The 22,187-nt window shown below is 41.3% G+C and overlaps 4 protein-coding genes across 4 annotated transcripts; 1 reads left to right on the top strand and 3 right to left on the bottom strand.

Annotated features, from left to right (window-relative positions):
* Positions 1-259: 259 nt before the first annotated feature.
* Positions 260-1,281, bottom strand: LOC127930022 (gamma-crystallin M3-like). Its single transcript, XM_052518833.1, has 3 exons — positions 1,145-1,281; positions 729-968; positions 260-579 (listed from the first exon to the last, which is right to left on the bottom strand). Exons 1-3 carry the CDS (start codon positions 1,169-1,171, stop codon positions 304-306), a joined length of 543 nt encoding a protein of 180 aa, XP_052374793.1. The 5' UTR covers positions 1,172-1,281; the 3' UTR covers positions 260-303.
* A 5,382-nt stretch (positions 1,282-6,663) lies between these two features.
* LOC118384791 (gamma-crystallin M3-like) lies at positions 6,664-7,691 on the bottom strand. The gene is made up of 3 exons (XM_035771520.2): positions 7,555-7,691; positions 7,139-7,378; positions 6,664-6,984 (listed from the first exon to the last, which is right to left on the bottom strand). Exons 1-3 carry the CDS (start codon positions 7,579-7,581, stop codon positions 6,709-6,711), a joined length of 543 nt encoding a protein of 180 aa, XP_035627413.1. The 5' UTR covers positions 7,582-7,691; the 3' UTR covers positions 6,664-6,708.
* Positions 7,692-8,820: 1,129 nt separating this feature from the next.
* LOC127930021 (gamma-crystallin M3-like) lies at positions 8,821-9,852 on the top strand. Its single transcript, XM_052518832.1, has 3 exons — positions 8,821-8,962; positions 9,138-9,377; positions 9,532-9,852. The coding sequence occupies exons 1-3, from the start codon at positions 8,936-8,938 to the stop codon at positions 9,805-9,807; spliced, it is 543 nt and encodes a 180-aa protein (XP_052374792.1). The 5' UTR covers positions 8,821-8,935; the 3' UTR covers positions 9,808-9,852.
* A 3,278-nt stretch (positions 9,853-13,130) lies between these two features.
* On the bottom strand, positions 13,131-18,064 carry LOC118384568 (zinc finger BED domain-containing protein 6-like). Its single transcript, XM_035771201.2, has 3 exons — positions 17,899-18,064; positions 17,002-17,346; positions 13,131-16,883 (listed from the first exon to the last, which is right to left on the bottom strand). The coding sequence occupies exons 2-3, from the start codon at positions 17,336-17,338 to the stop codon at positions 15,274-15,276; spliced, it is 1,947 nt and encodes a 648-aa protein (XP_035627094.2). The 5' UTR covers positions 17,339-17,346; positions 17,899-18,064; the 3' UTR covers positions 13,131-15,273.
* Positions 18,065-22,187: the final 4,123 nt, after the last annotated feature.

Genomic DNA, 22,187 nt, shown 5'->3' with positions numbered 1-22,187 from the left:
CCACCCAGGTGGGTCCCAGGACCAAGTTTGGTATACCCTGGTATAGGGTAGAAGTTAAATGTTATGCATATCTTTCTGGTAAAAATGAAAACAATTATTTGGAAATAGAAATGTCTGAATGATGATGATGAATGCCCCCTTAACATCAGTTATCAAATGTCAGGAGTCAGTTCTATTATATAATAGGCCTAAATTATATCATACCTACAGATGGAAACACAAAACACCAAATATTGAAATGATGTAGCACACTCAATTGTTTTACGAATTACAAATTACTTTTATTTGGTCAACATAACATATCTAGCACATATCAGTGATACGCCTCATGCTCATGAACCTCATGCCACTCATGCCCATGTCTCTGAAGTTCCTGTACTCTCCAGGCCTCATGTAAGTCATCCTGCCTCTGAAGTGGGGCTGCTCGTACATCAGCCAGTGGCCATCCATCACGTTGCAGGACTGGCAGTCGGACATACGGTAACGGTCCATGATGGAGTCACAGTCGTCCATCATCTCGTGCATCTGACCTCCGAAGTTATCTCTCTCGTAGATCCTCATTCTGTAGGATCCTCTGTGCTGTTAGGAGGAAATAAGAATATGTTGAATGAATTACTGAATACATCAGACTGCTGAAAAGCGTCACAGAGCCAATGTGATTTATTATGGACATCACAAAGCTACTTTGAGCGGGCTGTTAACAGCAGACTAAGTATCATATTGCCTACCATGGGGATCGTGCGGCAGGACCTGATATCAGTCATTCCCATCATACTCTGGAAGTCAGAGTACTCTCCCCTCCTCATGAAGTACTGGTTTCCCATGTAGTTGTTGCGGTCGTAGACCATGAAGCAGCCGCTCTGAACCCTACAGGAGTGGCACCTGCTCAGGTAGGAGGACATGTCAGCGCAGTCGCTGCTGCACTCATAGGAACGACCCTGGAAGTTCCTGTCCTCGTAGAAGACGATCTGAAAATAAAAAGGGATAATTTCTATGAACTAAAATATTTTCCGAAACAAACATTTTTGAGAAATGTAGGAACTTTAAAGAACTTTAATGTTGTAGTTGGGGGTGCTAGAACACTACAGGTCTTTTGCATGACAATCTATGAAAATTAAAGTATATATTTTGGTTTTAAACTTACCCTGCCCATGTTCATGCTGGTGGACATGTTTGCTCACTGTGCTGCTGGTTGCTGCTCCTGAACTGATTCCTACCTGGTTTAACCCTTTCTTTTATACCTGACCAAACCTAAACAATTCCCAGCTCCATTGTTCAAACCCCTGACCCAGCAACATGCTATAGAAACCTGTAGAGGCCACTGAGGTTACGTCCACATTTCCAGTGACTGGATCCCTCAGTGTCTTTAGAAAGACTGTTTCTCAATTGTCTGTTTCTCAAACAAAGTAACATATAGCCTTTTGAGAGTTTACAACAGCTAGTAACAGCCTTGAAAAGGAATGTTCTCCATACATTATGTCACAATGCTTTTCTACGTTTGTAATCTTATTTGATCAAATATTAACGATACATGGCTCAATGTTATATTGTAAGCTCATTTGATTTAAGACATTTAGCATAAATCACACATATTGAATGAAGAGTGAAAATCTGGGGTTAACCTGTTTGTTTAAACTATGTATTGTTACTCATCTTTTGTTCAGTGTGCTGATTTAACCATTCTTAAACCTCAGTGGACGCGACGTAGACCGACATTCCTAACCAGTGAATACATCATCAAAAGTGAGTCGAACTTAACTAACATTTACGGTTCATAACATGATACTACAGAAATTGTTACAAAGCGTTCAATTGTATTGAAAAATATTTCAAATACTTCAATTTGTTAATTCATTTATGAAGCCTTTATGAAAGGTTTATAAAAGGGTCTGTAAATAGTTAATTAGAGTTAATAACACTTTATAGACTGTTATAATACTTTACAGTTTAGTTAATTCACACACAATGGTACACTCTGCCCCCCTAAATTCAATATTAAGATAGTTTTTACAATATTGAGGTTATGAAAACATATTTTCCTCTGATCTATAATCTGGGCACATTTAGGCAAAGCAATCATACACGCAAGCAGGCACACACGCACGCACGCACACACACACACACACACACACACACACACACACACACACACACACACACACACACACACACACACACACACACACACACACACACACACACACACACACACACACACACACACACACACACACACACACACACACACACATACACCTCTCTATTAATCCATCTCTCTATTAACCACTCCCGTCTTAAATATCCCACACACACATTGTGATGACAGAGAAAGGCATGCTAGAAGGGCTATCTGCCATGGCCTGCATCTTTCACATATCCTCTGTGGGAGCTTTTTATAGAGTGGAAATGTTCTGCTTTGCATCAAGTACCAACTATTTTTAACATCTCACATTCCCAAGATACTTTGGAGTACCAGGCGTGTTACATTGTACCGTGGAGTTTGGGTTACCAGCTGGGAAGGTTCTTATGTAAAAACACCCGCCTGGATTGACCCGGTGCTAAGCACCGATCCAGTTAGAGATCCAGTATGTAGATACTGTAGATATTTAGAGGTGTGGTATGGAGCTAAATTTGGCACCTATTGTTTTGTTATGCCAGGTCAGGTCATCACTCTACTGTGCTGATAGAAGCCTCATGCAGTCCTTCCTCTTCCTCTGAAAAGGCAATTAGTTTTCACTATGAAAAAATCCTGGAAGACTGCTCTGAATCCTGTTGAGCTTCTGCCTTTCAGTCTTATCAGAGATACTTCTTGGCTTGTTGAGTTTTTGCCAATGGTGTGCCTGATACCGATGCAGCAAAAGCTTGTTATTCTGCCCATTTTGTAGGTTATCTACCTAACACGCACGTTTCTGTGGATTGAAATAAGCTCTATTTTGAGCTAAATTCATTAAATGCTTTTTGTTTACTTGGACTGAGAAGAAGTACACAGTTTTCCAATGAGGCAAGGCCATTAAACATCAACATATTGCTGCTTTGGATCCACAATGAGTTGCACGGTGGTGATTTCAACTAATGTCCTTGTGTTTTGTATGTGAACATAAAAACAATGAAATTGCCACTGAGAGCTTTTGGAAGTCTTCATGAAATGTAAAAAGAAAATCTAAAATATGAAACTAGTAGTGCAACCACAAACAAAGGCTGTCATAAGGATTATGTTGAAAACATACAGAGGGGGATGTTGTCCATGAACAATTATCGTCCTATGACTTACAACATGAGCGTCATAGAAATCACACCAATATTGCTAATGTTACATATTTTAATATTAATAATAAAATGCCATTTAGCAGACACTTTTATCCAAGTGATGTACGCTACAGTGAGTTTATTTATTTTATTTCACCTTTATTTAACCAGGTAGGCTAGTTGAGAACAAGTTCTCATTTGCAACTGCGACCTGGCCAAGATAAAGCAAAGCAGTTCAACACATACAACAACACAGAGTTACACATGGAGTAAAACAAACATACAATCAATAATATAGTAGAAAAATCTATATACAGCATGTGCAAATGAGGTAGGATTCTTAACGTAAGGCAATAAATAGGCCATGGTGGCGAAGTAATTACAATATAGCAATTAAACACTGGAATGGTAGGATGTGCAGAAGATGAATGTGCAAGTAGAGATACTGGGGTGCAAAGAAGCTAAATAAATTAAAACAGTATGGGGATGAGGGAGATTGGATGGGCTATTTACAGATGAGCTATGTACAGGTGCAGTGATCTGTGAGCTGCTCTGACAGCTGGTGCTTAAAGCTGGTGAGGGAGGTAAGAGTCTCGAGCTTCAGAGATTTTTGAGGTTCATTCCAGTCATTGGCAGCAGAGAACTGGAAGGAGAGGCGGCCAAAGGAAGAATTGGCTTTGGGGGTGACCAGTGAGATATACCTGATGGAGCACGTGCTTCCGGTGGGTGCTGCCTTGGTGACCAGTGAGCTGAGATAAGACCGGGCTTTACCTAGCAGAGACTTATAGATGGCCTGGAGCCAGTGGGTTTGGCGACGAGTATGAAGCGAGGGCCAGCCAACGAGAGCATACAGGTCGCAGTGGTGGGAAGTATATGGGGCTTTGGTGACAAAACGGATGGCACTGTGATAGACTGCATCCAATTTTTTGAGTAGAGTGTTGGAGGCTATTTTGTAAATGACTTCGCCTAAGTCGAGGATCGGTAGGATGGTCAGTTTTACGAGAGGATGTTTGGCAGCATGAGTGAAGAATGCGTTGTTGCCAAATAGGAAGCCACTTCTAGATTTAATTTTGGATTTGAGATGCATACACTTCAGTATATGTAATCCCTGAGGGAAACAAACCTAGCACCACACAATTTCCAACTGAACCACACAGGACCAATAATATGGCCGGAGGGTGATTATCAAACTGAAGTCTCTATATTAGTCTTTTGTTGCTTCATTTACATTTATTTATGTACTTTGTCTTGATTTGACTGTATTTTTCACTGATGATTGGCTTTACTTTTATATGCAATTACTAGACACTTTCTTACCTTGTTTAGCGAAAATTATCGTGGCACCTTTGTAATTGGAGTTGTATAATGATGTAGAGAGAAAAGCTTTCGTAAATTGTATCAATATGTATTAGCGTTTATTGTACACTGGCTCGATGTTGGCCAATCAATTTGAGTAGTGTTTGTGGAGTAGCACAATGTGTATGATTAGCTAAGTTTGTTAGCTCTACAAGTTGACTAAGGCTTTAGTGTTAACATCAAAATCCCTCTATATCATCTAAAGGACATTCATTCCAATGCTTTTAAACAGTAAATACGTAATGCAAAAACCAGAACGTGCACATAGGTGTGTCCCAGGACCAAGTTTGGGATACCCTGGTATAGGGTAGAAGTTAAACGCCACGTATATCTTTCTGGTAAATATGATAACAGTTATTGGGAAATAGAAATGTCTGAATGATGATGATGAATGCCCCCTTAACACCAGTTATCAAATGGCAGGTGTCAATTATATTATACTACTGATCAAAAGTTTTAGAACACCTACTCATTCAAGCGATTTTATTGTTTTCTACTATTTTCAACATTGTAGAAAATACATAGTTGATAATAGTGAAGACATCAAAACTATGAAATAACACATATGGAATCATATAGTAACCAAAAAAGTGTTAAACAATCAAAATATATTTTATATTTGAGATTCTTCAAATAGCCACCCTTTGCCTTGATAAAAGCTTGGCATGCTCTTGGCATTCTCTCAACCAGCTTCATGAGGTAGTCACCAGGAATGCATTTCAATTAACAGGTGTACCTTCTTAAAAGTTAAGCCAATCAGTTGTGTTGTGACAAGGTAGGGGTGGTATACAGAAGATATCCCTATTTGGTAAAAGTCCAAGTCCATATAATGGCAAAAACAGCTCAAATAAGCAAAGAGAAACAACAGCCCATCATTACTTAAGACATGAAGGTCAGTCAATACGGAACATTTCAAGAACTTTGAACGTTTCTTCAAGTGCAGTTGCAAAAACAATCAAGCTCTATGATGAAACTGGCTCTCATGAGGACCGTCACAGGAATGGAAGATCCAGAGTTACCTTATGCCTTCATTAGAGTTAGCAGCCTCAGTAATTGTAGCCCAAATAAATGCTTCACAGAGTTCAAGTAACATACACATGTCAACATCAACTGTTCAGAGGAGACTGTGTGAATCAGGCCTTCATTGTCGAGTTGCTGCAAAGAAACCATGACTAAAGGACACTAAAAAGAAGAAGAGACTTGCTTGGGCCATGAAACACGAGCAATGGACCTTAGACCTGTGGAAATTTGTCATTTAGTCTAGAGTCCAAATTGGATATTTTTGGTTCCAACCGCCATGTCTTTGTGAGATGTGGTGTGGGTGAATGGATGATCTCCACATGTGTATTTCCCACCGTAAAGCATGGAGGAGGAGGTGTTATGGTGTGGGGGTGCTTTGCTAATGACACTGTCTTTGATTTATTTAGATTTAAAGGCACACTTAACCAGCATGGCTACCACAGCATTCTGCAGAGATACGCCATCCCATCTGGTTTGGGCTTAGTGGGACTATAATTTGTTGTTCGACAGTTCAATGACACAACACACCTCCAGGCTGTGTAAGGGCTATTTTACCAAGAAGATGAGTGATGGAGTGCTGCATCCGATGACCTGGCCTCCACAATCCCTGACCTCAACCAGATTGAGATGGTTTGGGATGAGTCGGACCGCAGAGTGAAGGAAAAGCAGCCAACAAGTGCTCAGCATATGTGGGAACTCCTTCAAGTCTGTTGGAAAAGCATTCCAGGTGAAGCTGGTTGAGAGAATGCCAAGAGTATGCAAAGCTGTCATCCATGCAAAGGGTGACTATTTGAAGAATCTCAAATATAAAATATATTTTGATTTGTTTAACACTTTTAGGTTTCCATATGTTTTATTTCATCGTTTTCATGCCTTCACTATTATTCTACAATGTAGAAAATAGTCAAAATAATAAAAACCCTTGAATGAGTAGGTGTTCTAAAGATTTTGACCGGTAGTATATATAATTGGCCTATGTTATATCATACCTACAGATGGAAACACAAAACACCAAATATTGAAATGATGTAGCACACTCAATTGTTACGGATTATCAATCACTTTTATTTGGTCAACATAACATATCTAGCACATATCAGTGATACGCCTCATGCTCATGAACCTCATGCCACTCATGCCCATGTCTCTGAAGTTCCTGTACTCTCCAGGCCTCATGTAAGTCATCCTGCCTCTGAAGTGGGGCTGCTCGTACATCAGCCAGTGGCCATCCATCACGTTGCAGGACTGGCAGTCGGACATACGGTAACGGTCCATGATGGAGTCACAGTCGTCCATCATCTCGTGCATCTGACCTCCGAAGTTATCTCTCTCGTAGATCCTCATTCTGTAGGATCCTCTGTGCTGTTAGGAGGAAATAAGAAAATGTTGAAGGAATTACTGAATACATCAGACTGTTGAAAAGCTCACCGAGCCAATATGATTTGTGTGATTATGGACATCACAAAGCTACTTTGAGCGGGGCTGTTAACAGCAGACTAAGTATCATATTGCCTACCATGGGGATTGTGCGGCAGGACCTGATATCAGTCATTCCCATCATACTCTGGAAGTCAGAGTACTCTCCCCTCCTCATGAAGTACTGGTTTCCCATGTAGTTGTTGCGGTCGTAGACCATGAAGCAGCCGCTCTGAACCCTACAGGAGTGGCACCTGCTCAGGTAGGAGGACATGTCAGCGCAGTCGCTGCTGCACTCATAGGAACGACCCTGGAAGTTCCTGTCCTCGTAGAAGACGATCTGAAAATAAAAAGGGATCATTTCTATGAACTAAAATATTTTATGAAACAAACATTTTTGAGAAATGTTGGAACTTTAAAGAACTTTAATGTTGTAGTTGGGGGTGCTAGAACACTACAGGTCTTTTGCATAACAATCTATGAAAATTAAAGTATATATTTTGGTTTTAAACTTACCCTGCCCATGTTCATGCTGGTGGACATGTTTGCTCACTGTGCTGCTGGTTGCTGCTCCTGAACTGATTCCTACCTGGTTTAACCCTTTCTTTTATACCTGACCAAACCTAAACAATTCCCAGCTCCATTGTTCAAACCCCTGACCCAGCAACATGCTATAGAAACCTGTAGAGGCCACTGAGGTTACGTCCACATTTCCAGTGACTGGATCCCTCAGTGTCTTTAGAAAGACTGTTTCTCAATTGTCTGTTTCTCAAACAAAGTAACATATAGCCTTTTGAGAGTTTACAACAGCTAGTAACAGCCTTGAAAAGGAATGTTCTCCATACATTATGTCACAATGCTTTTCTACGTTTGTAATCTTATTTGATCAAATATTAACGATACATGGCTCAATGTTATATTGTAAGCTCATTTGATTTAAGACATTTAGCATAAATCACACATATTGAATGAAGAGTGAAAATCTGGGGTTAACCTGTTTGTTTAAACTATGTATTGTTACTCATCTTTTGTTCAGTGTGCTGATTTAACCATTCTTAAACCTCAGTGGACGCGACGTAGACCGACATTCCTAACCAGCGAATACATCATCAAAAGTGAGTCGAACTTAACTAACATTTACGGTTCATAGCATGATATTACAGAAATTGTTACAAAGCGTTCAATTGTATTGAAAAATATTTCAAATACTTCAATTTGTTAATTAATTTATTAAGCTTTTATCTAGGGTTTATAAGGGATCTGTCAATAGTTAATTAGGGTTAATAATACTTTATAGACTGTTATAATACTTCGACTCACTTTTGATGATGTATTCACTGGTTAGGAATGTAGGTCTACGTCGCGTCCACTGAGGTTTAAGAATGGTTAAATCAGCACACTGAACAAAAGATGAGTAACAATACATAGTTTAAACAAACAGGTTAACCCCAGATTTTCACTCTTCATTCAATATGTGTGATTTATGCTAAATGTCTTAAATCAAATGAGCTTACAATATAACATTGAGCCATGTATCGTTAATATTTGATCAAATAAGATTACAAATGTAGAAAAGCATTGTGACATAATGTATGGAGAACATTCCTTTTCAAGGCTGTTACTAGCTGTTGTAAACTCTCAAAAGGCTATATGTTACTTTGTTTGAGAAACAGACAATTGAGAAACAGTCTTTCTAAAGACACTGAGGGATCCAGTCACTGGAAATGTGGACGTAACCTCAGTGGCCTCTACAGGTTTCTATAGCATGTTATGTTGCTGGGTCAGGGGTTTGAACAATGGAGCTGGGAATTGTTTAGGTTTGGTCAGGTATAAAAGAAAGGGTTAAACCAAGTAGGAATCAGTTCAGGAGCAGCAACCAGCAGCACAGTGAGCAAACATGTCCACCAGCATGAACATGGGCAGGGTAAGTTTAAAACCAAAATATATACTTTAATTTTCATAGATTGTCATGCAAAAGACCTGTAGTGTTCTAGCACCCCCAACTACAACATTAAAGTTCTTTAAAGTTCCTACATTTCTCAAAAATGTTTGTTCGGAAAATATTTTAGTTCATAGAAAAGATCCCTTTTTATTTTCAGATCGTCTTCTACGAGGACAGGAACTTCCAGGGTCGTTCCTATGAGTGCAGCAGCGACTGCGCTGACATGTCCTCCTACCTGAGCAGGTGCCACTCCTGTAGGGTTCAGAGCGGCTGCTTCATGGTCTACGACCGCAACAACTACATGGGAAACCAGTACTTCATGAGGAGGGGAGAGTACTCTGACTTCCAGAGTATGATGGGAATGACTGATATCAGGTCCTGCCGCACAATCCCCATGGTAGGCAATATGATACTTAGTCTGCTGTTAACAGCCCCGCTCAAAGTAGCTTTGTGATGTCCATAATCACACAAATCATATTGGCTCTGTGAGCTTTTCAACAGTCTGATGTATTCAGTAATTCATTCAACATATTCTTATTTCCTCCTAACAGCACAGAGGATCCTACAGAATGAGGATCTACGAGAGAGATAACTTCGGAGGTCAGATGCACGAGATGATGGACGACTGTGACTCCATCATGGACCGTTACCGTATGTCCGACTGCCAGTCCTGCAACGTGATGGATGGCCACTGGCTGATGTACGAGCAGCCCCACTTCAGAGGCAGGATGACTTACATGAGGCCTGGAGAGTACAGGAACTTCAGAGACATGGGCATGAGTGGCATGAGGTTCATGAGCATGAGGCGTATCACTGATATGTGCTAGATATGTTATGTTGACCAAATAAAAGTGATTGATAATCCGTAACAATTGAGTGTGCTACATCATTTCAATATTTGGTGTTTTGTGTTTCCATCTGTAGGTATGATATAACATAGGCCAATTATATATACTACCGGTCAAAATCTTTAGAACACCTACTCATTCAAGGGTTTTTATTATTTTTACTATTTTCTACATTGTAGAATAATAGTGAAGGCATGAAAACGATGAAATAAAACATATGGAAACCTAAAAAGTGTTAAACAAATCAAAATATATTTTATATTTGAGATTCTTCAAATAGTCACCCTTTGCATGGATGACAGCTTTGCACACTCTTGGCATTCTCTCAACCAGCTTCACCTGGAATGCTTTTCCAACAGACTTGAAGGAGTTCCCACATATGCTGAGCACTTGTTGGCTGCTTTTCCTTCACTCTGCGGTCCGACTCATCCCAAACCATCTCAATCTGGTTGAGGTCAGGGGATTGTGGAGGCCAGGTCATCGGATGCAGCACTCCATCACTCATCTTCTTGGTAAAATAGCCCTTACACAGCCTGGAGGTGTGTTGTGTCATTGAACTGTCGAACAACAAATGATAGTCCCACTAAGCCCAAACCAGATGGGATGGCGTATCTCTGCAGAATGCTGTGGTAGCCATGCTGGTTAAGTGTGCCTTTAAATCTAAATAAATCAAAGACAGTGTCATTAGCAAAGCACCCCCACACCATAACACCTCCTCCTCCATGCTTTACGGTGGGAAATACACATGTGGAGATCATCCATTCACCCACACCACATCTCACAAAGACATGGCGGTTGGAACCAAAAATATCCAATTTGGACTCTAGACTAAATGACAAATTTCCACAGGTCTAAGGTCCATTGCTCGTGTTTCATGGCCCAAGCAAGTCTCTTCTTCTTTTTAGTGTCCTTTAGTCATGGTTTCTTTGCAGCAACTCGACAATGAAGGCCTGATTCACACAGTCTCCTCTGAACAGTTGATGTTGACATGTGTATGTTACTTGAACTCTGTGAAGCATTTATTTGGGCTACAATTACTGAGGCTGCTAACTCTAATGAAGGCATAACTGCAGCAAAGGTAACTCTGGATCTTCCATTCCTGTGACGGTCCTCATGAGAGCCAGTTTCATCATAGAGCTTGATTGTTTTTGCAACTGCACTTGAAGAAACGTTCAAAGTTCTTGAAATGTTCCGTATTGACTGACCTTCATGTCTTAAGTAATGATGGGCTGTTGTTTCTCTTTGCTTATTTGAGCTGTTTTTGCCATTATATGGACTTGGACTTTTACCAAATAGGGATGTCTTCTGTATACCACCCCTACCTTGTCACAACACAACTGATTGGATTAACTTTTAAGAAGGTACACCTGTTAATTGAAATGCATTCCTGGTGACTACCTCATGAAGCTGGTTGAGAGAATTCCAAGAGCATGCAAAGCTGTCATCAAGCATTGAAATGAATGTCCTTTAGATGATAAAGAGGAATTTTGATGTTAACACTAAAGCATTAGTCAAATTGTAGAGCTAACAACTTAATCATACACATTTTGCTGTCTTCACTAAACACTCAACTAATTTATTTTCGAGCAATGTTGAAAATAGTAGAAAACAATAAAATACATAATGATAGGTTTTAAAACTTTTGATCAGTAGTATATATAATTGAACCTCCGCCATTTGATAACTGGTGTTAAGGGGCATTCATCATCATCAGGAAAAAGACATTCACTATTTGCTATTTAATGCATTTACCAGAAAGATACACTGGCTGCTCAAAAACAAATGCCCCTATACCAGGGTATCCCAAACAGCAGGGACACGACCAGGAACAACTGGTTTTTGTCATTACGTATTTACTGTTTAAAAGCATTGGAATGAATGTCCTTTACAATGAAACAGGCGGGATTTTGATGTCTAATAAAGCCTTAACTAATTGTAGAGCTAACAAACTTAGCTAATCAAACATTGTGCTACTCCACAAAACTACTCAAAATCAGTGGCAGCTAATGGGCCAGTGACGATAAACGCTAATACATATTGATACAAACGCGAAGGGGAGCTTTTCTCGGTCAAACATCATTATACAACTCCAATTAAAAAGGTGCCACGATAATTTTCGCTAAACAAGGTAAGAAAGTGTCTAGTAATTGCATATAAAAGTAAAGCCAATCATCAGTGAAAAATACAGTCAAATCAAGACAAAGTAAATAAATAAATGTAAATGAAGCAACAAAAGACTAATATAGAGACTTCAGTTTGATAATCACCCTCCAGCCATATTATTGGTCCTGTGTGGTTCAGTTGGAAATAGTGTGGTGCTAGGTTTGTTTCTCTCAGGGATTAAATAGAGTATACTGAAGTGTATGCATCGCTAATCCAAAATTAAATCTAGGATTGGCAACAAAGCATTCTTCACTCATGCTGCCAAACATACTCTCGTAAAACTGACCATCCTACCGATCCTCGACTTCAGCGATGTCATTTACAAAATAGCCTCCAACACTCTACTCAAAAAATTGGATGCAGTCTATCACAGTGCCATCCGTTTTGTCACCAAAGCCCCATATACTTCCCACCACTGCGACCTGTATGCTCTCGTTGGCTGGCCCTCGCTTCATACTCGTCGCCAAACCCACTGGCTCCAGGTCATCTACAAGTCTCTGCTAGGTAAAGCCCGGCCTTATCTCAGCTCACTGGTCACCAAGGCAGCACCCACCGGTAGCATGCGCTCCAGCAGGTATATCTCACTGGTCACCCCCAAAGCCAATTCTTCCTTTGGCCGCCTCTCCTTCCAGTTCTCTGCTGCCAATGACTGGAATGAACAGCAAAAATCTCTGAAGCTCGAGACTCTTACCTCCCTCACTAGCTTTAAGCACCAGCTGTCAGAGCAGCTCACATATCACTGCACCTGTACATAGCTCATCTGTAAATAGCCCATCCAATCTCCCTCATCCCCATACTGTTTTAATTTATTTAGCTTCTTTGCACCCCAGTATCTCTACTTGCACATTCATCTTCTGCACATCCTACCATTCCAGTGTTTAATTGCTATATTGTAATTACTTCGCCACCATGGCCTATTTATTGCCTTACGTTAAGAATCCTACCTCATTTGCACATGTTGTATATAGATTTTTCTACTATATTATTGATTGTGTGTTTGTTTTACTCCATGTGTAACTCTGTGTTGTTGTATGTGTCGAACTGCTTTGCTTTATCTTGGCCAGGTCGCAGTTGCAAATGAGAACTTGTTCTCAACTAACCTACCTGGTTAAATAAAATAAACTCACTGTAGCGTACATCACTTTGGATAAAAGTGTCTGCTAAATGGCATTTTATTATTAATATTAAATGTTAATGTTACATTAGCAATATTGGTTTGATTTCTATGATGCTCATGTTGTAAGTCATAGGACGATGATAATTGTTCATGGACAACATCCCCCTCTGTATGTTTTCAACATAATCCTTATGACAGCCTTTGTTTGTGGTTGCACTACTAGTTTCATATTTTAGATTTTCTTTTTACATTTCATGAAGACTTCCAAAAGCTCTGTGGCAATTTCATTGTTTTTATGTTCACATACAAAACACAAGGACATTAGTTGAAATCACCACCGTGCAACTCATTGTGGATCCAAAGCAGCAATATGTTGATATTTAATGGCCTTGCCTCATTGGAAAACTGTGTACTTCTTCTCAGTCCAAGTAAACAAAAAGCATTTAATGAATTTAGCTCAAAATAGAGCTTATTTCAATCCACAGAAACGTGCGTGTTAGGTAGATAACCTACAAAATGGGCAGAATAACAAGCTTTTGCTGCATCGATATCAGGCACACCATTGGCAAAAACTCAACAAGCCAAGAAGTATCTCTGATAAGACTGAAAGGCAGAAGCTCAACAGGATTCAGAGCAGTCTTCCAGGATTTGTACATAGTAAAAACGTATCATCCCAACCAAAATGCTATTGTCACTGACAAATATGAAGTATTCTTGTAAATGTCTGTGAAATATGTATCATTTTAAGAGTAAATTGAAAATCCATTATTAATGTGTGCTCTTTACTTTTTAATGACTGGCTCAACAACAGTTCCCTTGGCAAATAGTCTGGGTAGCCATTTGAGGTCTCCTTGGCAACCACTTAATTTAATCACCTGTTGCCATTTCAAACTTGGGTTCTGAGTGGCACAGTGATCTAAGACACTCCATCTCAGTGTAAGAGGTATCACTGCAATACCTAGTTGAAATCCAGGCTGCATCACATCTGGCTGTGAATGGGAGTCCCATAGGGCAGTGCACAATTGGCCCAGTATTGTCTGGTGTAGGCCATCATTGAAATAAGAATTTGTTCTTAACTGACTTTCCTAGTTTAAAAAAACACAAAAAAAACAGTGGAACGCCTCTGAGCAATCTTCCCCCCCATAATTTTCAAACATGAACCTTTTCAAACACACATTGCCCTTTATAAGTGTCAATTGTAAGTTGTATACCAGCTAGAGACTTCCTTGTCTGACTTGCATACATCACCAAGGTACCTCCAGTGAAAATGCCATTCAGCATCATCCCCATCTGCATCAATATGCATTGGATAAACCATCAGAAGATAAATAATATTTTCTTGACCTTAAAAAGCACTCAAAATAACTCCATATGTGGTGATATGAATGTGAAATAACATCAATTTCACTTTTCACAACAACCATCACAATTACATGACAATGCAAAATAGTATTCAGTGATTTTCAAATGTTTTAAAATATATTTTTAACACTTATAGTGATGTATAGGCAATATTGAATTCAGTCCACCCAGTAATAAATAAAATGTCATTGAGAGCCATTAACCAACCAGTGCTCCCGCACATTGGCTAACCGGGATATCTGCATTGTGTCCTGCCACCCACCAACCCCTCTTTTACACGACTTCTACTCTCTGTTCATCATATACTTCAACAATATCTACATGTACATACTACCTCAAGCAGCCTGACTAATCGGTGTCTGTATGTAGCCTCACTAATTTTATGGCCTCGCTACTGTATATAGCCTTTCTTTATACTGTTGTTTTATTTCTTTACTTACCTATTGTTCACCAAATACCATTTTTGCACTATTGGTTAGAGCCTGTAAGTAAGCGTTTCACTGTAAGGTGTAACCTGTTGTAACCTGTTGTATTCGGCACACATGACAAGTAAACTTTGATTTGAAATGTACACCCAAGTGTGCTGGTTGTTAGCCAGTGCAGCACTCCCCTCTAGTGGTTAAATGGCCTCCTGACAAATGTTCAAAATGTAGAAGACCACTTCTCTTTAAAAAAAGGCCATTTTAACATACTTTATACACAAAGCAGGAAGAATACATTTACAATGCATTTGGTAAATGTAATAGTCCATTACATACAGGCCAAACAGCATGAGAAGCACTGTGGATAGTATGCTGCTTGTGCTATACGAGACCTTTATTCAACAGCATTATCTGCTCTACAGCCTTCATACTGAGGCAACTCCTCTTTTTATTGAACACATCTCCAGCTTTGGTGAATATGCGCTCGCATGGCACAGACGAGGCGGGAACGCTGAGGTATTTCCGAGCCAGCTGGAACAGGTGCGGGTACACCTTGGAGTGCTTCTCCCAGTAGTGCATGGGGTTCTCCACTCGGTTCAGGTACGGGTCACTGAGGTAGTGTTGTACCTCCACCGCTGCGTCCGCCGTGCTGCTCTGGACGCTCTGTGTCTCACCCACTTTACTGTCAAACATCTCCCACAGACCCCCATCGTGGGACTTAGACGGAGATGTTGCCATGGAGATGGAAGCGGTTTCCATTGCCCAGGAGGTGTGGGGTGATGTCGGGGAGGGCGTCGTTGACCCGGTGGTGGACGGCGGAAGAGTGTCATCCTTGTCCGGATTTATCCGGATTAACGAAGCGCACTCGGACGTGAGGAGCTTCACCGCCTCCTGAGCGTAGCCTTGGTTCCCGAAGGCCAACATTTTGAAGCGCGGGTCTAGGAGAGCAGAGAGAGCCAGGATTGGCTCGGTCTCCACCATACTGCAGCTCGTCTGAAGCTCCCTCTGCAGGTTAGACGCCAGCTGTGTTGCCGTAGGGTGTATGATCGCACCGTGCTTCTTCTCAAGGGTTATCTTCAGCATCCGGACAAGAGGAATGACCTTGGAGGCCGAGACGCGTTTCTCTGAGGCGAGCTCAGCTGTGGCCTGGTTGAAGGAACCCAACACTCCGAGACACTGGTGGATGACCTCGTAGTCAGCAGATCCCAGAGGGATGATGTCCGTGTCCAGGGTGCTGAGAGCAGCAGCCACAGACTCCCTCTGATCAAAGACGCGTTCCAGCATAGAAAAGCTACTGTTCCATCTCGAGTCCACTTCCTGGATCAGCTTCTGCTCCGGCCTGCCTAGCTGCCCCTGCACCTCGGCTAACCTCATCTCTGCGTTCTGATTCGACTTGAAGAAAGACACGATAGCCCGCGCTTGGGAGCGGATGTCCTGCAGCTCCAAAGTAGCCTCCATGGACCTCTTAATCACAAGGTTCAGGACGTGTGCAAAAGAGGGCAACTGGAGGATTCCTAGTTTCTGAACCGTGGCTACCATATTTTCGCTGTTCTCTGTGACAAATGCAGCAACCCTGCTGTGGAGGCCCCAGCTCGCTACCAGTTGGTTTTTGGCCTCCTCAATGTGGATCACTTTGTGGTTTTCAGGCAGCTTAGAAATCCCAAGGAGGAAAGTGGATAACTGGGCATTTTCTGCTACCAAATGCCCCGTCACTGAAATGTAACTGTGCTTGTCTATAGATGTCCACATGTCCGAAGTCAGGCTGACAAAGTCAGAAATTACCATCTGAGATACAACATTATCATTGATGAATTCACACCGAGACCCCACCATTTTCTTTAGCGCTTGCTTGTTTGGAAGATTGTAGCTTGGGTCTAGCTTTTGGACGAAAGCAGCGAATCCCTCTTCCTCAACTACTGAAAATGGCTGGGTGTCTTTAACCAACATGTTGACTAGGGCATCATCCAGGTCTTCTTGTCTGGTGGTCCTGACTGTGAAATGAAACAGTATAATCAATTAAAATTGAATTAGATGTACAATGAATGCTAATCTAAATATAATAATTGATTGAAACAGGATGAAAACCATCTAGGAAACAAGGAAACATACCTTGGATGTGGTGTCCAGCAGCAGCATTGTTTGTAAACATTGAGTTTAGTCCTGTAGTACCAGAGAACGATGAGTGGACTCCAGCACTACTAATTATTGAGTTAGAGAACGTTGAGTGGACTCCAGATGTTGAGTTGCTTGTGCTTGAGTGGGCTCCAGATGTTGAGTTGCTGTACCAGGCCTCGCTTGGGTGCCTTGATCGTAGGTGCCTTAACATGGCGGAGGTGTTTTTGTTGAAGCTAAGCCGTTGTGAACAGAGGGCGCACTGGACCTTATTGGGTGTCACTAGAGTGAAGTGATCCCACACCAGTGAGAAGGCTCTCTTAAACTCAGTCATCGTCTAGCCTGCAAAATAAAATAAACTTCAATCATCTTGCTGCAGCAATGTAGTAAACAGATCGAAATGGTTTTGGTTGCTTATGGGAAACAACTGTTACTAGGTGTAAATAATTAGGCTTGTGTGAGCTACGTGTAACGTTATTAGAAAATGTGTAGTGGGCGTGATTTAAAACATGAAGGAAAAACTGGAAATCTAGCTAACGTTACATTTCTACTAATCTGAACAGTGCTTGTTTGTAGCTAGCTAGTTGGCTAGCTACATAAACCTCAAACGGGACAGAAAGTGAAATAAAAGGCTCAGGATTGGAAGTCACAACGTTACACCTTCAACTGACATGATGGGGTTCACACGTTCAGGTCTGTACTAGACAGAGATCCATTCTAATGATGTGGTGCTAGTAACTAGTTAACGTTAGCTAGCTGTGTGGGTATGTTGAGCAAGGCTTAGGTCTGCTGGACAAGGTAAATGTCGGACAAGTAGCTAGCGTTGTGTCTGTGTTTGGCATCGTCGTTTTATTTTAAAACAACAGGAGTGCATGGTTGCAAATATTAACTTACCTTTGATTATTCGTAATTTAATGTAAAATATATAGTCGTTGAGCGCTGTATGCTTCTGAGCGCGCGATTTGATGATGTACGTCGCAGAATTACGTCACCTCCGATTTTCGAACCGCTTACTGTCAGCTGTTTTGACCGACTGAGTGGGTGCGTTCGAGCTTATGTCAAGTCCGATGGTCACCCCCTTTCAAAGTGAGTTATATTATGGGGATAACATTGTCCGACTAGGGCCTACATGTCGAATGCATTAACTTTACAGAAATCATGTGATCAAAGGTCATTCAGTTTTGACTGCAGTCGACAGCAAGTTTCTGCAGTTGCTCTTCACCAACTTCATCCATCGCCTAGTGTCAACCAGTCATTAAAGTGTTGTTTGACCCACTTGAATGTGACCAAAGACATGACTGAAACAGTAATTGATTGTACAATGAACACACATATGATTTCAGTTTGTGAGTGTGTAATATGGGGGATGAAACCATGTTTATTTCGACATTGTAATGAAAAATGTCTTTATCAACACTCCCATGTTGATCTGAGACTTGCTGTTGGAAAACCACATTAGTGTCCAACTTTCGGATGTCACAGATGCACCTCCCCCGACTTCACTTCTTGACTTGTCTTTCGCCTTACTACTCAAACGTGTCCCGGGTCTTTTCTGACATTAGCAAAAGTTGTTTCAAATCTTAGTTTCAAGTTTACTCATATTCATTAATCTATTGACATCTATTGACAGTCTGTATTGTAAACTTTTGTTACAGTTAGTCTATGTGCTGGGACTGTTCAACCCAGACCCTATAGGCTTTGACTAAGATTTTAATCTTTAAAATATATTCCTAACAAAAAGTATTGATTTCAAAGTTTAACAAACCATACAATTCTATGCACAAGGACTACTTTTAACAATTTACACAGAACATTTCACAAAAGCACATTCACTGGAAGAACTGTGCAGATGCAAAGTTTGGTAACAGAATTATGGTAAAATCTCCCTCAGTTTTTTTTTATGCGACCATGATTAAAAAATATATATCTGCTCCGAATTAAAATTCAAAGATGTCTGTAGAAAGAATGGGTTGTCATCTATGACATGACACCTTGAGTTTGAATACATTTAATTTGGTTATTGAATTACAGTAGGTGAAGTGGATTTACATCTGGTAACGGAATTAAGGCAACAGAATTACATAATTGTTTCCTGATCTGTACAATACAGAAATGCATTATTATGGAAAGGTAAATCTTAATGCTACAGCATGCATGACATTCTAGATGATTCTGTGCTTCCAACTTTGTGGCAACAGTTTGGAGAAGGCCCTTTCCTGTTTCAGCATAACAATGCCCCCGTGTATAAAGCGAGGTCCATACAGAAATCGTTTGTTGAGATCGATGTGGAAGAAATTGACTGGCCTGCACAGAGCCCTGACCTCAACCCCATCGAAAACCTTTGGGATGAATTGTCGTGAAGAGGGCACGACAAACCTATTCCCCCTCAGGAGACTAAAAATATTTGGCATGGGTCCTCAGATCCTCAAAAGGTTCTACAGCTGCACCATCGTGAGCATCCTGACTGGTTGCATCACTGCCTGGTATGGCAACTGCTCGGCCTCCGACCGCAAGGCACTACAGAGGGTAGTGCGAACGGTCCAGTACATCACTGGGACCAAGCTTCCTGCCATCCAGTACCTCTATACCAGGCAGTGTCAGAGGAAGGCCCTAGAAATTGTCAAAGACTCCAGCCACCCTAGACATAGACTGTTCTCTCTGCTACTGCACAGCAAGCGGTACCGGAGCGCCAAGTCTAGGTCCAAGAGTCTTCTAAACAGCTTCTACCCCCAAGCCGTAAGACTCCCGAACACCTAATCAAATGGCTACCCAGACTATTTGCATTGTCCCCCCCCCCTCTCTTTTACACCTCTGCTACTCTCTGTTGTTATGATCTACTCTCTGTTGTTATGATCTATGAATGTCACTTTAATAACTCTACCAACATATAACATATAACATATTACCTCAACTAACCGGTGCCACCGCACATTGTCTCGCTATAGTCTCGCTATTGTTATTTTACTGCTGCTCTTTAATTACTTGTTACTTTTATTTCTTATTCTTATTCGTAATATTTTAAACTGCATTGTTGGTTAGGGGCTCGTAAAGTAAGCATTTCACTGGAAGGTCTACAACTGTTGTATTCAGTGCATGTGACTAATAAAATGTGATTTGATTTGAAAGCTGACTGCGAGCCAGGCCTAATCGCCCAACATCCGACCTCACTAATGCTCTTGTGGCTGAATGGAAGCAAGTCCCCACAGCAATGTTCCAACATCTTGTGGAAAGCCTTCCCAAAAGACTGGAGGCTGTTATAGCACCAAAGGGCAGACCAACTCCATATTAACGCCCATAATTTTGGAATGAGATGTTCGATGAGCAAGTGTCCACATACATTTGGCCATGTAGTGTAGCTTTACATTTACATTTACATTTAAGTCATTTAGCAGACGCTCTTATCCAGAGCGACTTACAAATTGGTGCATTCACCTTATGACATCCAGTGGAACAGCCGCTTTACAGCTTTCATTTGACACCTAATTTGATATGCTCCTATTAACTTCACATGTTGGTGCTCATGGGTCCTTTTAGATGGACATGCCCTAAAGATATGCCTTGTAAGGCCGATAAATGATGGCTGTATAGTCAACATTACAGATTGGCTAATGGAAAACGCTGCCCTATATTTTTCTACCAACCTGGGACGTTTTCCAAAAGCATCTTAAGGCTAAGTTCGGGAGGCAGCGCTCAGGATTCCCTCTGAAGACCAATCTCCCCTGCCCTCACTGCGCTATCAAAATAAAATTAAATGTATTGCATACTCTAATAACCTATGAGATACGCCTATGCAGTGCTATTCCATATATAACTCACAGTGTCTCAGTGGGCTTCATGCTATAGCTAGTTATTTACAGATTATCTCATTTTGTTCTTTAGTAGCTTTGTCAACTATGTGTGTCACGCCCTGACCTTAGAGAGCATTTTTATGTCTCTATTTGGTTTGGTCAGGGTGTGATTTGGGGTGGGCATTCTATGTTTTTGTTTTCTATGATTTTGTATTTTGTATTTCTATGTTTTGGCCGGGTATGGTTCTCAATCAGGAACAGCTGTCTATCGTTGTCTGATTGGGAACCATACTTAGGTAGCCCTTTCCCTCCTTTGTGTGTGGGAAGTCAACTTTGTTTGTGGCACATGGCCCGTAAGCGTCATGGTTGTTTTGTATTGTTTATTGTTTTTGTCGGCGTCATTTCTAAATAAAAGGAATACAGTATGTACGCTCGCCACGCTGCACCTTGGTCCACTTCCTTTGACGGCCGTGACAATGTGTGTGTTTTCAAAACCTGTTCGCACCTATCTCTGTAGACGTTAAAGACGTTCCTCACCCCTTGGCTTCAACTCTTCTAATTTAGTGTACCCTGCGCGCACAACACACCTAAACACCGAGTTCATCTCAGCCTATGCTGCCCTTTTCCCCCCTCCTTGCCTCTTTTCACCTCACCCTTTCCCAATCTCCTCCAACTCACAAGGCAGGCAATACGCTTGACTTCATCTTTACTAGAGGCCGCTCGCCCACTAATCTCACTGCAACCCCACTCCAGGTCTCTGATCACTACCTTGTTTCCTTTTCTGTCACCCTTTTCTTCAACCCTAACGACTCAGCCCCTACCCAGATGGTCATGCACCGTCGCAATCTTCGCTCTTTCTCTCTGCCACTACTCTGTCCTCTTCTAACCTATCATCTCTCCCTTCTGCTAAATCATTCTCCCTCCGGTCTCCTGATTCTGCCTCTTCGACCCTACTTTCTTCCCTTTCCGCATCCTATGACTCGCACTGTCCCCATTTCTTCCTGCCAGTTCTGCCCTCCCCTCCTACTCTGTGGCTGAGTGACTCATTGCGAGGGTACAGAACAGGGCTGCGGGCAGCTGAGTGAAAATGGAGGAAAACAAACTTCTGGAGGACCTGATTCAGAGGACCATGCTAGATTACGGAGATGTAATTTATAGATCGGCAAGTAAGGGCGCTCTTGAGCAGCTAGATGTTCTTTACCATTCGGATATCAGATTTGTTACCAATGCTCCTTATAGGACATATCACTGCACTCTATAATCTTCTGTAAACCGGTCGCAAGACCCACTGTTTGATGCTTATTTATAAAACCCTCTTAGGCCTCACTTCCCCCCATCTGAGATTTCTTCTGCAGCCCTCATCTTCCACATACAACACCTGTTCTGTCAGTCACA

The sequence above is a fragment of the Oncorhynchus keta genome, chromosome 5 (assembly GCF_023373465.1).
Source record: "Oncorhynchus keta strain PuntledgeMale-10-30-2019 chromosome 5, Oket_V2, whole genome shotgun sequence".
Taxonomy (NCBI): domain Eukaryota; kingdom Metazoa; phylum Chordata; class Actinopteri; order Salmoniformes; family Salmonidae; genus Oncorhynchus; species Oncorhynchus keta.
Note: the sequence above shows the minus strand (reverse complement) of the source record. Positions and strands in the feature narration are given on the sequence as shown.

What these genes read in the sequence shown, in the direction of transcription:
- LOC127930022 (XM_052518833.1), bottom strand. Translation starts at nt 1,171, where the DNA reads ATGTCCACCAGCATGAACATGGGCAGG. An exon ending in CCAGCATGAACATGGGCAGG is followed by an intron (nt 969 to 1,144) that starts GTAAGTTTAAAA and finishes TTTTATTTTCAG; the next exon opens with ATCGTCTTCTACGAGGACAG. An exon ending in CCTGCCGCACGATCCCCATG is followed by an intron (nt 580 to 728) that starts GTAGGCAATATG and finishes TCCTCCTAACAG; the next exon opens with CACAGAGGATCCTACAGAAT.
- LOC118384791 (XM_035771520.2), bottom strand. Translation starts at nt 7,581, where the DNA reads ATGTCCACCAGCATGAACATGGGCAGG. An exon ending in CCAGCATGAACATGGGCAGG is followed by an intron (nt 7,379 to 7,554) that starts GTAAGTTTAAAA and finishes TTTTATTTTCAG; the next exon opens with ATCGTCTTCTACGAGGACAG. An exon ending in CCTGCCGCACAATCCCCATG is followed by an intron (nt 6,985 to 7,138) that starts GTAGGCAATATG and finishes TCCTCCTAACAG; the next exon opens with CACAGAGGATCCTACAGAAT.
- LOC127930021 (XM_052518832.1), top strand. Translation starts at nt 8,936, where the DNA reads ATGTCCACCAGCATGAACATGGGCAGG. An exon ending in CCAGCATGAACATGGGCAGG is followed by an intron (nt 8,963 to 9,137) that starts GTAAGTTTAAAA and finishes TTTTATTTTCAG; the next exon opens with ATCGTCTTCTACGAGGACAG. An exon ending in CCTGCCGCACAATCCCCATG is followed by an intron (nt 9,378 to 9,531) that starts GTAGGCAATATG and finishes TCCTCCTAACAG; the next exon opens with CACAGAGGATCCTACAGAAT.
- LOC118384568 (XM_035771201.2), bottom strand. Translation starts at nt 17,338, where the DNA reads ATGACTGAGTTTAAGAGAGCCTTCTCACTGGTGTGGGATCACTTCACT. An exon ending in TGCTGGACACCACATCCAAG is followed by an intron (nt 16,884 to 17,001) that starts GTATGTTTCCTT and finishes TTCATTTCACAG; the next exon opens with TCAGGACCACCAGACAAGAA.